The following is a 12,022-nucleotide window of genomic DNA, read 5'->3' on the forward strand; positions in this document are numbered from 1 at the left end:
ACAGCTCAGCAGTAAACCAGGGCCCCGGGGAGGCTGGGCAGACTGGAGGTGCTCCGAGGCCGCAGAGGCCACCAGGGCGGTGAAGCGGCCCAGGGAAAGATGCTCGGGGGGACAGGAGGCACAGCAGTGATGGCAGCAGCGACAGGCTGGCCACCCGCGTGTGGGCAGCAGCATGGGCCCCGGATCCCGCCTGCCACTCTGCCACTCCCACTTACCACTGCTGTCCCCCACTCGCCACGGGTGCTCACGGCAGTCATGCTGAGTAGGGACAACCCGGTGCTTTCGACCGGTAAACGCAGGGGACGACCGTGGTGGGGACGACCGTGGTGCAGCCACACGATGGGCCGCTCGCCGGCGAGAGCAGGGTCTGCAGAGTCGCGTCTGAGACGCAGCGCCCCGGGGAGAAGCCCCGCGCTCACCGCTTCCTCCCGCGTGGCCCCACAGGAAAAGGCCCGGGTGCTGGGGCGGGGGCAGCACTGGTGACCGGGCTGGAGGGGGCCGTGAGGGAGCGCGAAGGGACCCGGGGCACAGAACTCGTGTGCACCGTGCTGGTCGTGCGGGTTACGTGGCGTGCCAGCTGACCCAGGGATACAGTGGTCCCTGCGTGTCCCCGTCACCACCTTCAGGAAGTCCCGCTTGTAACGCCCCCTGTGAAACTGACAAGCGGACAGCACCGCGGTCCCGTCTGGGGCGACCACTTCCTGCCAAGGCCGCGTGCGGGCACCGCAGAGGTGTGCGCGCTTATTCTGGATTAAAGCGGGATGTGGCGTGTGGAGCCCAGCGACGGGCCCCAGGGTAGAAGCCTTTGTTGTCGCGGGTGCCCGAGCACGAGACCCGGTGGTGGTGGGGGGGGAGGGGGCAGTGGTCTCAGTCCCACTGGCCAAGTGGCCCCTGGCTCTGCCGCCATTGAGGCCGGGAGGGGCCCGCGCTTTTGCAGTGACCTCACGGCGGCTTCCCCCTTCCCCGTGCTGTCAACAGAGAGGAACCGCAGAGGTGGCAGGCCGCGCCCCGTGCCCACACGCAGAGCGGTGGCCCTGTACGACTATGACCCGCGGGAGAGCTCGCCCAACATCGACGCTGAGGTACCAGTGGGGCCGCCTCGCCGCGCCATGGCCACAGCCACGGCCACACCCGAGCTTTCCCGGGCCACGCGCGGGTCCCTGGCACACTCGGAAACTGGGAAGGTGTACCCGAGTCCTGTCACCCGGTACTGTGACAGCTGACGAGGGACCAGCGCGGGCCCCCTTCAGAGCTCAGGCCATTGTGTGCCTGACGTACGTGGGGTGCCGGTGGCCCCGGTACAGGCTCCCTGCCTTGTTCCCACATCAGATGAAACTGTTCTGCATCCGTAGGGGACACGTAGGGACACTCCGTTAACGAGTGAGGGCTTTTCGCACCTAGTGAAAGGACGTTCACAATATGGTTCTCACACTGCCGAGAGCATCCCGAGGCCCCAGGTCTGGCTGGCCCTAAAGACACACCACCGGCAGGACCTGGCGGTGACCTTGAATTCTGGCTGGGAATCAGCCGCCATGGCAGTTTGTAAAGGGGGGCCTCGTTCTGTTTTGTCCCCGAGTCCTAAGAGGCTGCGGAGAGGCTCGTCAGCTTTGTGCGTTTCTCCCTCATTCAGTCGCGTGAGGAGGTTAATGCCAAAATAATAAGAAAAGAAAGGAAATAGGGAAATCGTGGCTGTAACAAACGTGGCTTGGGACAGGAAAATGCCCTTAACCCCGCGTTCTGTGTCTGCAGGCCGAACTCACGTTCTGCACGGGAGACATCATCACTGTTTTTGGTGAGATTGACGAAGATGGATTTTATTACGTGAGTTTCCGAGACGGCAGGAAGCACCATTTCCTTCGTGTCTTATGTTCCGTTTTGCTTGTTTGTTCTCCCCTGGGGTCTCTACCCAGGGCCGGGACTGCTGGGTCACGTGGTGGTGCCAGTTTCCGTTCTGTGAGCCCGGCCCCTCCACGCCATCACCGGCACCAGTGTTAGCTTGGTTCTTGGTGGTGGCCGTCCCGGTGGAGGTCAGGCACCTTTTTGTGAGCTCGTCGGTGTCTCTGTGCCTTTTTTGGAGAAACACCTCCCCGAGCGCTCTGCCGTTTTGTGGTCGAGCTATTTCATGCTGACTTGCGGGCCCTGGCCCCCGTTCCGAGATTTCCTGGTCCCACCGCCTACTGCTGGTGTGGCCTTGGGTGGGGGTGGGGGTGGGGAGTGTGCTCTGACGCAGGGGGCTCCACTTTCCTGCTGTCAGCTCCTGCGCCTCGTGGGCAGAGATGAGCTCCCACGGCGTCTGGGGCTGGCCAGCTTTGGACTTGGTTCGGGGCACTTGTGGGGCAGGTTAGCATTGGGGGTGGGCTGACTTGCTCGGTCCCAATGCCTCGTGGCCCCAGCTGTGTGCACGCACAGGTGTGCAGTTAGTAGAAAGGTCTGGAAGGGTGTGTACCAACCTAAGCAGCAGTTTCTGAGGTGTCAATGCTGTTGTCCCCATGTCATTTGACATAGTGAGAAGGCAGTCATGCATAAGGGGGGGCGGCAATCAGCACGCTCTGGCTGGGTGGGTGGCCGTAGGGACTCAGGGCTCCCAGGGCCAGGACCCACTGAACCAGACGGGAGAGCGGAGCGTCAGGAAGGGGCCTCACGCTGCGACCCGCCCAGGCCCCGCCACGCAGTCTGAGCAGGTCTCCGGGCATGCTCCTGATCAGGATCAGGGTGGTCTGGGGACACCAGCGTCCCTTTGGGTCCCAGCACTTCGGACCCAGGACAAGCCCACCGCGCCTGTCTGCTCTGAGCCCTGCCCCTTTAGCTGAAGCCAGGAGTGGGTTTTGGGGAAAACAGCCAGCGGCTCCGGGGCCTCACGCTGTGTTCGCAGGGGGAGCTCAACGGGCAGAAAGGCCTGGTCCCTTCGAACTTCCTGGAAGAGGTGCCCGACGACGTGGAGGTCTACCTGTCCGACGTCCCGTCCCGCCCCGCGCAGGAGCCGCCGCCGCGCGCCAAGGCCAAGCGGGTAAGCGGACGCCCCCGCCCCGCCCCCTCCCGCCAGGCGGTGTCGCCTGCGGCCTGTGCTCTGTGCTCCGAGGAGCATGTGCCCCGAGCTCTTCCTCTGTCCTCCCATGGGGGGCGTGCCTAGACACTCTTAGTGCCAGATGTTAAGTTCACACCCCCAACCGACCCTTTCAAGTCTCCTGACCCGCCTTCACCCACCAGGGGGCGCCCTGCCCAGTCTGCCGCGCCTCGGCGGGTGGCCACTCCTTAGGTGCGCAGGGCGGTGGCTCCGGGGGACTCAGGCCTGTCCGCCGGGAGCCCAGGGCTCCCCGAGCTTGAGCCTCCTGGACGACTAGGTTCCATCATTAGTGTCTCATCTTTATTTTATTTCATCACTGCGAGTTTTTATATATTACATTTTTATATATATATTTTTATTTCTTTGCTCATCTGCTTGGAAACAGAAGAAGAGTGTTCATTTTACACCTTAATCAGGCAATGTAGCCTTCACGTAAGTGAGCAACTGAAGACACCTCTAAAGATGCCACCTCAGAGCCACCTTAACGGACCAATGCGCTCTGAGCACTAAGGCCACGCGGGCTGGAAAAGGAGCTATGTCCCAGAGACGGGGCCTCAGCACTAGCGTGTCGCCGGCCTCGGTTGTAAAGCAACCGAGTGGCAGTGAGGCCAGCCACCTTTCATAGCCCTTTCCTACTGTCCACAGTATGGATGTCCCAAAGGCCAGCGCGGGGACGTATGGTTCACGCAGAGCGTGTCCCGCGTCTGCTCATGGGCGGACCTGCGTATTGCATTGTTGGCCCTTCCCGGAAACAGCGCAGCCCGGTAAACACGTTTACCGCAGGGAACTTCCTTTAAGAGCGTGACCCGAGACCGAGCACACGGCAGAGGCTGCGAGGTGGCCAGAGTCGGCTCTGAGCCCGCACGTGCCGGCGTGTCTGTCCCCAGGAACTGGGCCTCCGCCCTCCGGGGGCACCAAGCGTCTCCAGGCGCAGGCAGGCGCCCGGGCACAGGCCCAGGAAGGCCGCTGTGCTGGCACGCCAATGCAATACCGCGTCCCGCGGGGCGCTAGACGGGGCAGGCGGTGTCTTCAGGTGGCTTTGGGTGCTTGACGAGGTGTCTTCCAGAGTCAGACCTTGATTCCCAATCCAAGCAAGCTCGAGCCCTTGGCTCGTGTCATCCACCTGCTGAGTGACGGGCACTGGGGGGTTGGGGTGGGGGGTCTCGGGCAGAGCCCCGCTGCCCTCGAGCATGCGGAGCGGAGCGGAGCGGACCGGAGGTGCCGTGCTCACCGCTGAGCCCACGTGCCACCGGAGGCCACAGCCGCACGCGAAGGGGCCTTCGAGCTTGCTTCGATTGGAATGAAGGTTCACCGTAGCTTTTTCTTTCAACCGGTGTGCCATCTCCAGGGTGCCTAGCCCAGGAACGCCCTGGGCCGTCCCGGGGGTTAGGCACCGTGTGGCTTTCAGAGACCACACAGCTCCCCTTAAGAACTTCCGCTTTCGAGATAACTGAAGGGTCCTTGGCCAGTTTTACCGTCAGCCTCTTGTGTAAAGTGACTTCCCCCCTGCTTGTGGTCTTAAGAGGAAATGACTCCCTGGCTGCGTCTTGCCAAAGCAGTGGCCACCCCGCCCCGTGGGCGCAGGGACGGAGGCGGCAGGGGCCGTCTCAGGCGCTGGGTAGGGGTGCTTCCCGGGACGCCGCGCCCCTCCCTTTCCCGGTGGGACTCGGGGCGCGCGACATCACCGAGCGGGCGGTGGCGCTGGCGCACGCTAAACTGTGACACTGTGCCTACTAGGTTCCTCCCGAGGGTTCAGGGACAGCAAGGAGAGAGCCGTCCCCCACAGCCCGCCTCCACGCGGGGTCACCTGCGTCACCTGTGGGGACTGGTAGTCCTGGGAGAGGCAGGGGAGTGCCCTCCAGGAAGAAAAAGGGGCTGCTTTTCAAAGGCAAGAGGCTGCTGAAAAAGCTGGGCGCGGCGAAATGACCCCTGCGGCCGGACGCGTCCGGTCTGTGTCACTCTCTAATCCTGCACCAGGGCTCCCACGGCTCGCGTCCCCCGACAGTCCCCTCCCTGCCGCCAGTAGACACGTGCCCTTTGCACTGCCATCCACCTTAGTCCGCCCGCCCGCCTGCCCGGACACAGAGCCCCCGGCCCGCTCCCAGCCTCTGTGCCCCAGGCCTAACGGGAGGGGGGGGTCTCACCAACAAACGGGGGCCAGTAGCTCCGGGCAGCTCACTCCAGCCGTGAGTCCCGTCTCTGTGCATTTGTCACCTGCCCTGAAAGGAATGATTCCAGCCTTTCTCCCTTCCCAAAACGCTTGCCTCATGATGCGTCAGTCTCTTGTTGACTCTGGTCTTGACACCCCTAGCCCCACGGCCTTGATGTTCTGCCTTATAAACACACCGTGGTTCGTGCCGTCTGGTAAGCGTCAGCGTCCCCCGGCACGTGCTGGCACTCGACCCACAGACGCGGGTCCAAATCGGTGTGCACGACTGTGCGCTTTAGGGACCTGGTTTTGCGTCCTTCAGAGCGAGCCAGGTGACACAGAAAACGTTTACTTATTCAAATCACTTAAAACAGAGGACAGAAAGTAACTCGGTTTGGTCAAATGCCACCGCTCCAACCTTCCAGAAAGCTGGTGACACTCATTGCTTTTAGCGTTACATTTTGTAGCGTGTGGATTTCTGTTATTTCATTATTTGTCAAAATGCCATACACAACTACTCAACACGAACAGCGCACACGATAAACAATCCACGTAATGCGTAAGCCACACCAAAACATCCCAAATTTAAGTCTGTTAAAATGAATCCATAGACCTTCCTCATTGGCACTTGAACAAAAGACTTACACAGTTGCTGGCAGATGTCTTTGACAGTTACTATTTTGTAATTCTTGTCCACTTGTAAATTGTTTTTACTCTTTATACATACTTTCCAGACTGCCTTTCTTTTGTAATTTATGGAAGGTTTGTAAACGAATGACAGAGCTTTCCCGTGTCTTGGAAACCTGCTGTGAAGTGTGCTCTAACAGTATGTGATGCGTAGACGCATCGGAGGAGACGCCTCGGTGCGTGTCAGTGCTGCGTGGGCGCGCGCATGTGTACAGTCGGTGTGAAACGTTTTATAGAAATAAAGTTTGTTATTTTCCATAATGCCGGCTACGCTGTGTCTGTGTGTGACACTGGCAGAGACGCACAGCCAAACCCCTGTCCTGGACGTGCGGGAGAGCCCCACAGCCACTCTCTCCGGAGCTCCTTTCTCTGAAATAGTTCCAACCTGTGCTGGAAGTCCCTTACAAAATGCTGTCCCCGGGCATTGTCGGCGACAACCCACTCAGGGGCAAAAAAAAAAAAAAAAAAAAAAAGGTAATTAGCACCAAGTCAGTATTTTTTGTGCATGAGAAATACGTACAACAAAGACTTCAAAAGTGAAATCGAACCATATTTGTAATGTTTTCCTTGGGCAACGTTAGAACTCAAACGATACGAATAGAGAACTCTACCAATTAAACACAAGAAAACGCAACTTAACGTCTCAAACCTAAGAGCTTTTCCTAAAGGCCTTACTTATTTTAAAGTTGCCCAAATAATAGGGTTTAGTCTAATAAGAGGTAAAAGCAACGTGCTTTTGGCAAGATGAAACATGACTCCAGCGCGTAAGGCGTGAAGCTGTCACGAGGGTGTGAGCAGTGCCACCACGCCACCAGCCACGTCATGTCCTCTCACCCGAGGCACTGGCAGGTGCAGGCTGAGGACGGGGGAGCACGGCTTGATCTCGTGTGTGCGATTGAAAACCCTCGAACGCACACAGGCCGGGCAGGAAGGCGGGGGCGGGGGCACGGGCACAGAGTTTTACTTGCGCAGGGGGGACGAGTTCTGGAGCGTAAACGTACCATGAAAAACAAAAAACAAACAAACAAAGACCGATGCTAGATCAAACTCATTGCAGTGTAACAAACACCGATGTGACATGTCAGTCTACACAAGAGCATGAATGCGCTCAATGCCACACACTTAACAATGACCGAACTAGTAAGTTTCATATGACACATGCTGTACAATGAAAAATAAACATCACAATTTCTCCAAAAAAAATAAAAATAAAAAAATAAGTCAAAGTAACCAGGACTAATGTATTTCTAAATCTTTTGAAAATATTTACAAATTTCCCAACAAAGCCCAAAGCAACGAGCTAGACTTCGCTTTGGTGAAGACTACCAAACATTTAAGGACTGCACGCAATGCCTGCTGTGTACAAATTCATCCAGACAAGAGAAGAAAAATGCCCAAACCTCTGGCCAGCATTGTCCTGACACCAAACCAGACAAAGACACCACAGGAAACTACAGATCGACAACATCATAAATGAAGATTTAAAAAAAAAATCCTTAACAGAACAATAGCAGATTGAATCCAACTATGGCTCATCCCAGGAATGAAGGTCGGTTTAACATTCTAAACAAAACAAAACAATGTACTTTACTGTATTAACAAAGCAAAGACATATCTGATCATTTCAACAGATATAAAATTCAATTCCCAATGTCTCGACTTGGGAGAGTCAACAGCCAACAGCATCCTGAGTGGTGGTGACTGACCACTTCCCCTGTCCCCTCAAAAGCAGCGCAGGACGCCTGACGACTCGCGCTCGGCAGCGCCCGAGCTCGCGGCCAGCACGAGGAAGGACGACGGGAGTCGTGCCCTCTGGGGAGGAAGGACTGAAACAGTCTCTGCGGAAGTAGTAAGTCGGTTCGGCAAGGTGACAGGGTACAGGGTCGACATATAAAACCAACTATTTCTACAAACCAGGAGGGAACAATGAGAAAAATTAAAATATAGATATAAGTGACATAATAATATAATGTGTAATTGGTCATATTAACATAAAAAACATGAAATAGGGACAAATTTAACGAAACAAGTGCAAGACCTGTACACTGAAAAATATAAAACTGCTTAGAGACCACAAAAACGCGCTCTGCACGGTGGGCGAGGCACAGGAGTATACACACTCATCGAAACACCAAACGATTCATTTGCATGTGTTACACCTCAATAAAGATGATTTGAAACAATGAAAAGCAAGGCCTACGAGTTGGGTGAGGGACTGGAAGCGGGGTGTGCAGAAAGGTGTGAGGGCCCCCAGTCCCCAGCGTCCTAGGCCCCGGGCCCGTGGCGGGGCTGGAAGCACGCGAGTTGCAAGGCGGGTGCTGCTGGCCCAGGTGCCGCCCTGTGCGGGCTCCGTCCCCACGGGCCCCAGGACCAGGAGTGCGGTGCCTGCCTGTGTTCGGGCCACCTGCCCATGCCACAGTGGAGGCCATGAAGCCCCTCAACCCCCCACCAAAGGGCTCCTCCCTGCCACCCCTGGCCCCACCCTTGCACTGACCTCGGCTGGGGGGCGGGGCAGGGAGAACGGGCAGCATGGCCTGGGCGGGAGTTTGCTGGAAGGCGGAGAGAAACTGAACTGTAGCAGGACACGGAGGGACATGGGGCCTGCGAGGCCTCATTTTTAGGATGGAAATGTAACACCAGGTTTGAGGCCACTAGAAATGACTGAGGGACAGGCAACTCGGACATGGAGCAGGGAGAGAGCCACGACTTGGGTGAGGCCCACGCGCAGGGGGCGGGGGTGGGGTGGGGGTGGACGCGTGGCCACAGGGCTGCTGGGTCCCTATAGGTTCCTGACTTCTCACGACGGCTGGAGCTTCCGGCACAGCGCGCGGCTGGTTCTGAGCTGCCGAGGAAGGGAGAAGGCGCCGGGCAGAGGGGGCCGGCCTGGGAGCTGGCGGTCAGCGAATGGCAGGCGCGGCTGGCGCACCCGAGCCAGACCTGGAGCCGAGTCCTGCCACCCTCGGGAGGGTCCGAGTGGTCCCCGGAGGGCAAGGCTGGGGCTGCGGGGGCTTCTGGAAGCACCAGTGAAGAACAGGAAGACACCTCCAGACCCAGATGGTGTGGGGGACGGGGTGCCACCAAGGTGGGAGGCGTCCTGGGAGAAAGCTAGGGGGTGAGCAAGATAGTCAAGGACCATGTCAAACGAAGGGTGACTGTCCATGCCCTTGGGTTCCACGGGACACTGCAGAAGGTCTGGGAAGGGGAGAGGTGTGTTGGGAAAGGCCTGAGACCTGAAGAAGGGTCTGAGACGTGACGGTGATGTGGAGCCCCACGCTGAGACCTCAGGGACCAGGGCACGCACACTGGGGCGGGGGCTGTGAAGACGGGACGCCTCCCCCTTGAGCTCCTCTGGCGGCAGCACAGACCCCAAGAGGGGCAGTGTCACCCGCAGCGGAGGCTCTGCCATCATCTGGCTGACCGAGGGCCCACCCTGCCATACCGTGCACAGGCTCCACGCTGACTCGGTCCCTTGAAATTGGACAATTCCTCTATTTTTACCCCAGATTTTTAAATGACTTAACCAGGGTGCAGTAACACCACAAACAGAACTAAGCCTCGAATAATGGCGATACCCGTCACGCGAACGGGACGAAACCTTAAAAAGGCACGAGTATCTGTGACTTCACCTCACAGCCTCGGGCTGAAGTGCTGAGTCCAGCTCAGGCAGCGGACGCCTCGTGTGAACGGAAATTCCCGAGTGAGAAAACTTCCAATCTCGGAGCCAGCGAGTTCCAGGGAGCAGCACGCGAAACCCTCGAGAGCGAGCTCCGGCCGGGGGTGGGGGTAATTCGGGGGCCATCGAGGGAAAAAACCTGCAGACTCAGGAAGAAGTCAGACTTCCGTCTGTGCCCCTCTCGGGGTCCCGGGCCACAGGGCTCAGGTGGGGAGGAGCTGGCACTTCGGTGTCTGCTCGGCCCTCGGGCTGGGCTGCGGCGGGTCCCCTCCCAGTCAGCGCTCTGCCGTGCCCGTCTCTGCGGGGATGGGTGGAGGTGCCACTTCTGAAAGCTGACTGGCCCTCAACGGGCTGAGTGGACACGCACTGCGCTTCCCCGCCCGCCCCTGCCCTCGCGGGGAGCTGCTCAGCACCAGTGGCCAGGCACGCCCAGCCACCAGGCACAGGACACAATGCCTGATGGCCGGGGCTTTGCCACAGCCCCTGGGGAGGTGTGTCCTCCCACAGCGGGGGCTGAGACCCTGTCGGAGCCCTGAGGCTGTCTGTAGCCCTGCTGGGGCAACCTGACAAAGGCCACACCTGGGAGCAGCAGGCCAGGCCAGGTGGCCGGTCGTTCCATTAGCTGGGTGCCACGGGCCATCTCAGCTGGCACTGGCCTAAGCCCCGGACAAACCGCCTGGCCTCCCTGGGGCGGCGCAGCCCAGTGGTCTGTGTCACTACAGAGCAAATGAGGGGACATCCAGCACACTGCCCACAGGCACTGCCACCCAGGTGTGGAAAGCCCGCAGAGTGGCTCGGGCCCTCGGCAACCCGCCGGCCTTCTGCCCCGGCTGCAGTGGCGCTCTGTCCACTGCGGCTCCACAACCGCTACACTCCCCACCCCTCACGCTTTCAAAGACGATCAAGACCCCCGCTCCATGGGACGGTCTGAGACCTGCTAAGACCACCACCGTGATGACGGGGGTTAGCCTAGCCACAGGCCGCATGGCCAACGGTCCGCGCCTCAGTCAGCCTCCCGTGCCGGGGCTGCTGGACGCCCTCACGCCCTTGACGCTGTGTGACTTTTGTCCCGGACTCCGCTGGCGGCCCTCCGAAACTTTGCAGTCCTCTCTTTTTCCTTCTGGTGTTTGGACATCAAAGCGGTTTAGCGACTGGGGCTAAGAGCAGGGATGATGGCGATGACAGTTATCGGCTCAAACTAAAAGGAAACGAACGGTTTTCATTCATAATATGTTCGTAAGGCTCAACCCAAAAGGTCCTCGTTCCACAGACCGAGTTCAATGACACCGAGGCGAGGACTTTACTGAACTCGATCGGTTCCGGTCCCAGGGGCTCGTGCAGGCTCCTCAGCGTTTGCACTCGGTCCAGCGATGAGCACTGTTTAAAGGTGTTCTCCTGACACGCACGGACTCCTTAACTTCAAGCCCGCTGCCTGCAAAATTTCCTGAAAACTATAAACATGTAAATATGAATCAATCACGACTTCCCAGCCCGCGTTCCCTTGCGAGCGGTGGGCAGCCATCCTCCCGCTGTAAAGGCTGCAGGAGAGGCGTTTCCGCACATGATTTTACTCTGACACAAATTCAGAAGTGACGCTAATTAACTTTTAGAAACGGGACATCCTCTGGACTGAATGTGCTCTCCAGCAATTTAAAAACTACATTAAGTGGAAAAAGAATGCACGTGCTTCAAGTAGAAACAAAAGCTACGATGTGATTCAAATAAGGTGACAGTCACTTCAAGTTTATTTTATAGCAAATAGAATGATGTTCCAGTTGCAAAGCAAAATAAATAATAATGTTAATATAGACTACGGGCCTCTTGTTAAAGAGCCTTAAAATGTTTCTTTAGACTGAAATTTAAAACTTTTCAGCTCCCTTCTTTTTAACCCCTGTACCACCTGGCCCCCAAATGAAAAGCAAGCCCACTTCCCCGCAATGTCACGTCGTCCCCCCACCTCGTGCAGGTGGTTAATGGCAGCTGTTGCCTCTAAAACACGCGGCACGAGACGCCCAGCTAAAACCCTGCGTTCCCGCTACAGTGAGCCTCCCACTTCGTGCCTTTTCTCCTTCAAATTCAAAATAAACATTTCAAAAACAAGGTTAACATAGGTTTACAAGTAGGACTTTCTCACTCTCGAAAGTACTTTCAAGTAAATCCCCACTTTCCAAATCGTGTAAGAGTCTGTTTATAATACAAAGTACTTTATCTACATTTGTCATAGGAAACAAAAAATCCTCACAAAATGTTTATGAGAAGGAAACAAGATAAAATATAAAACCTTAATTTTCACCTATAAAGGAAGTCAGTTAAGAGCGATGTCAGAATTCTGAGCCTAGACCTCCTAATTCGCGAGTTCCACCTAGAAAGATGACGGTGAAGCAGAAGCCGGAAGCCCCGAAGCCTCGACCGCACGCAGAGCAGCTGCACCTCTGGCGTCCTCTGCAGG

At 57.3% G+C, this 12,022-nt stretch overlaps 1 protein-coding gene across 5 annotated transcripts in view; it reads left to right on the plus strand.

Moving 5' to 3' along the window:
• Positions 1-4,990, plus strand: part of RIMBP2 (RIMS binding protein 2) — a 46,875-nt gene extending 41,885 nt beyond the window's left edge. For 3 of the 5 annotated variants that reach the window (XM_025045549.1, XM_025045547.1, XM_006909968.1), the window contains 4 exons: positions 979-1,082; positions 1,750-1,821; positions 2,873-3,007; positions 3,450-3,476. In XM_025045549.1, coding sequence (XP_024901317.1) covers positions 979-1,082; positions 1,750-1,821; positions 2,873-3,007; positions 3,450-3,476 — 338 coding nt within the window. Of the gene's footprint in view, positions 1-978; positions 1,083-1,749; positions 1,822-2,872; positions 3,008-3,449; positions 3,477-4,801 lie in introns of those variants that run through there. The other 2 variants (XM_025045546.1, XM_025045548.1) reach the window with 2 other exon arrangements.
• Positions 4,991-12,022: the final 7,032 nt, after the last annotated feature.

This window comes from Pteropus alecto, unplaced genomic scaffold (assembly GCF_000325575.1).
Source record: "Pteropus alecto unplaced genomic scaffold, ASM32557v1 scaffold213, whole genome shotgun sequence".
Lineage (NCBI taxonomy): Eukaryota > Metazoa > Chordata > Mammalia > Chiroptera > Pteropodidae > Pteropus > Pteropus alecto.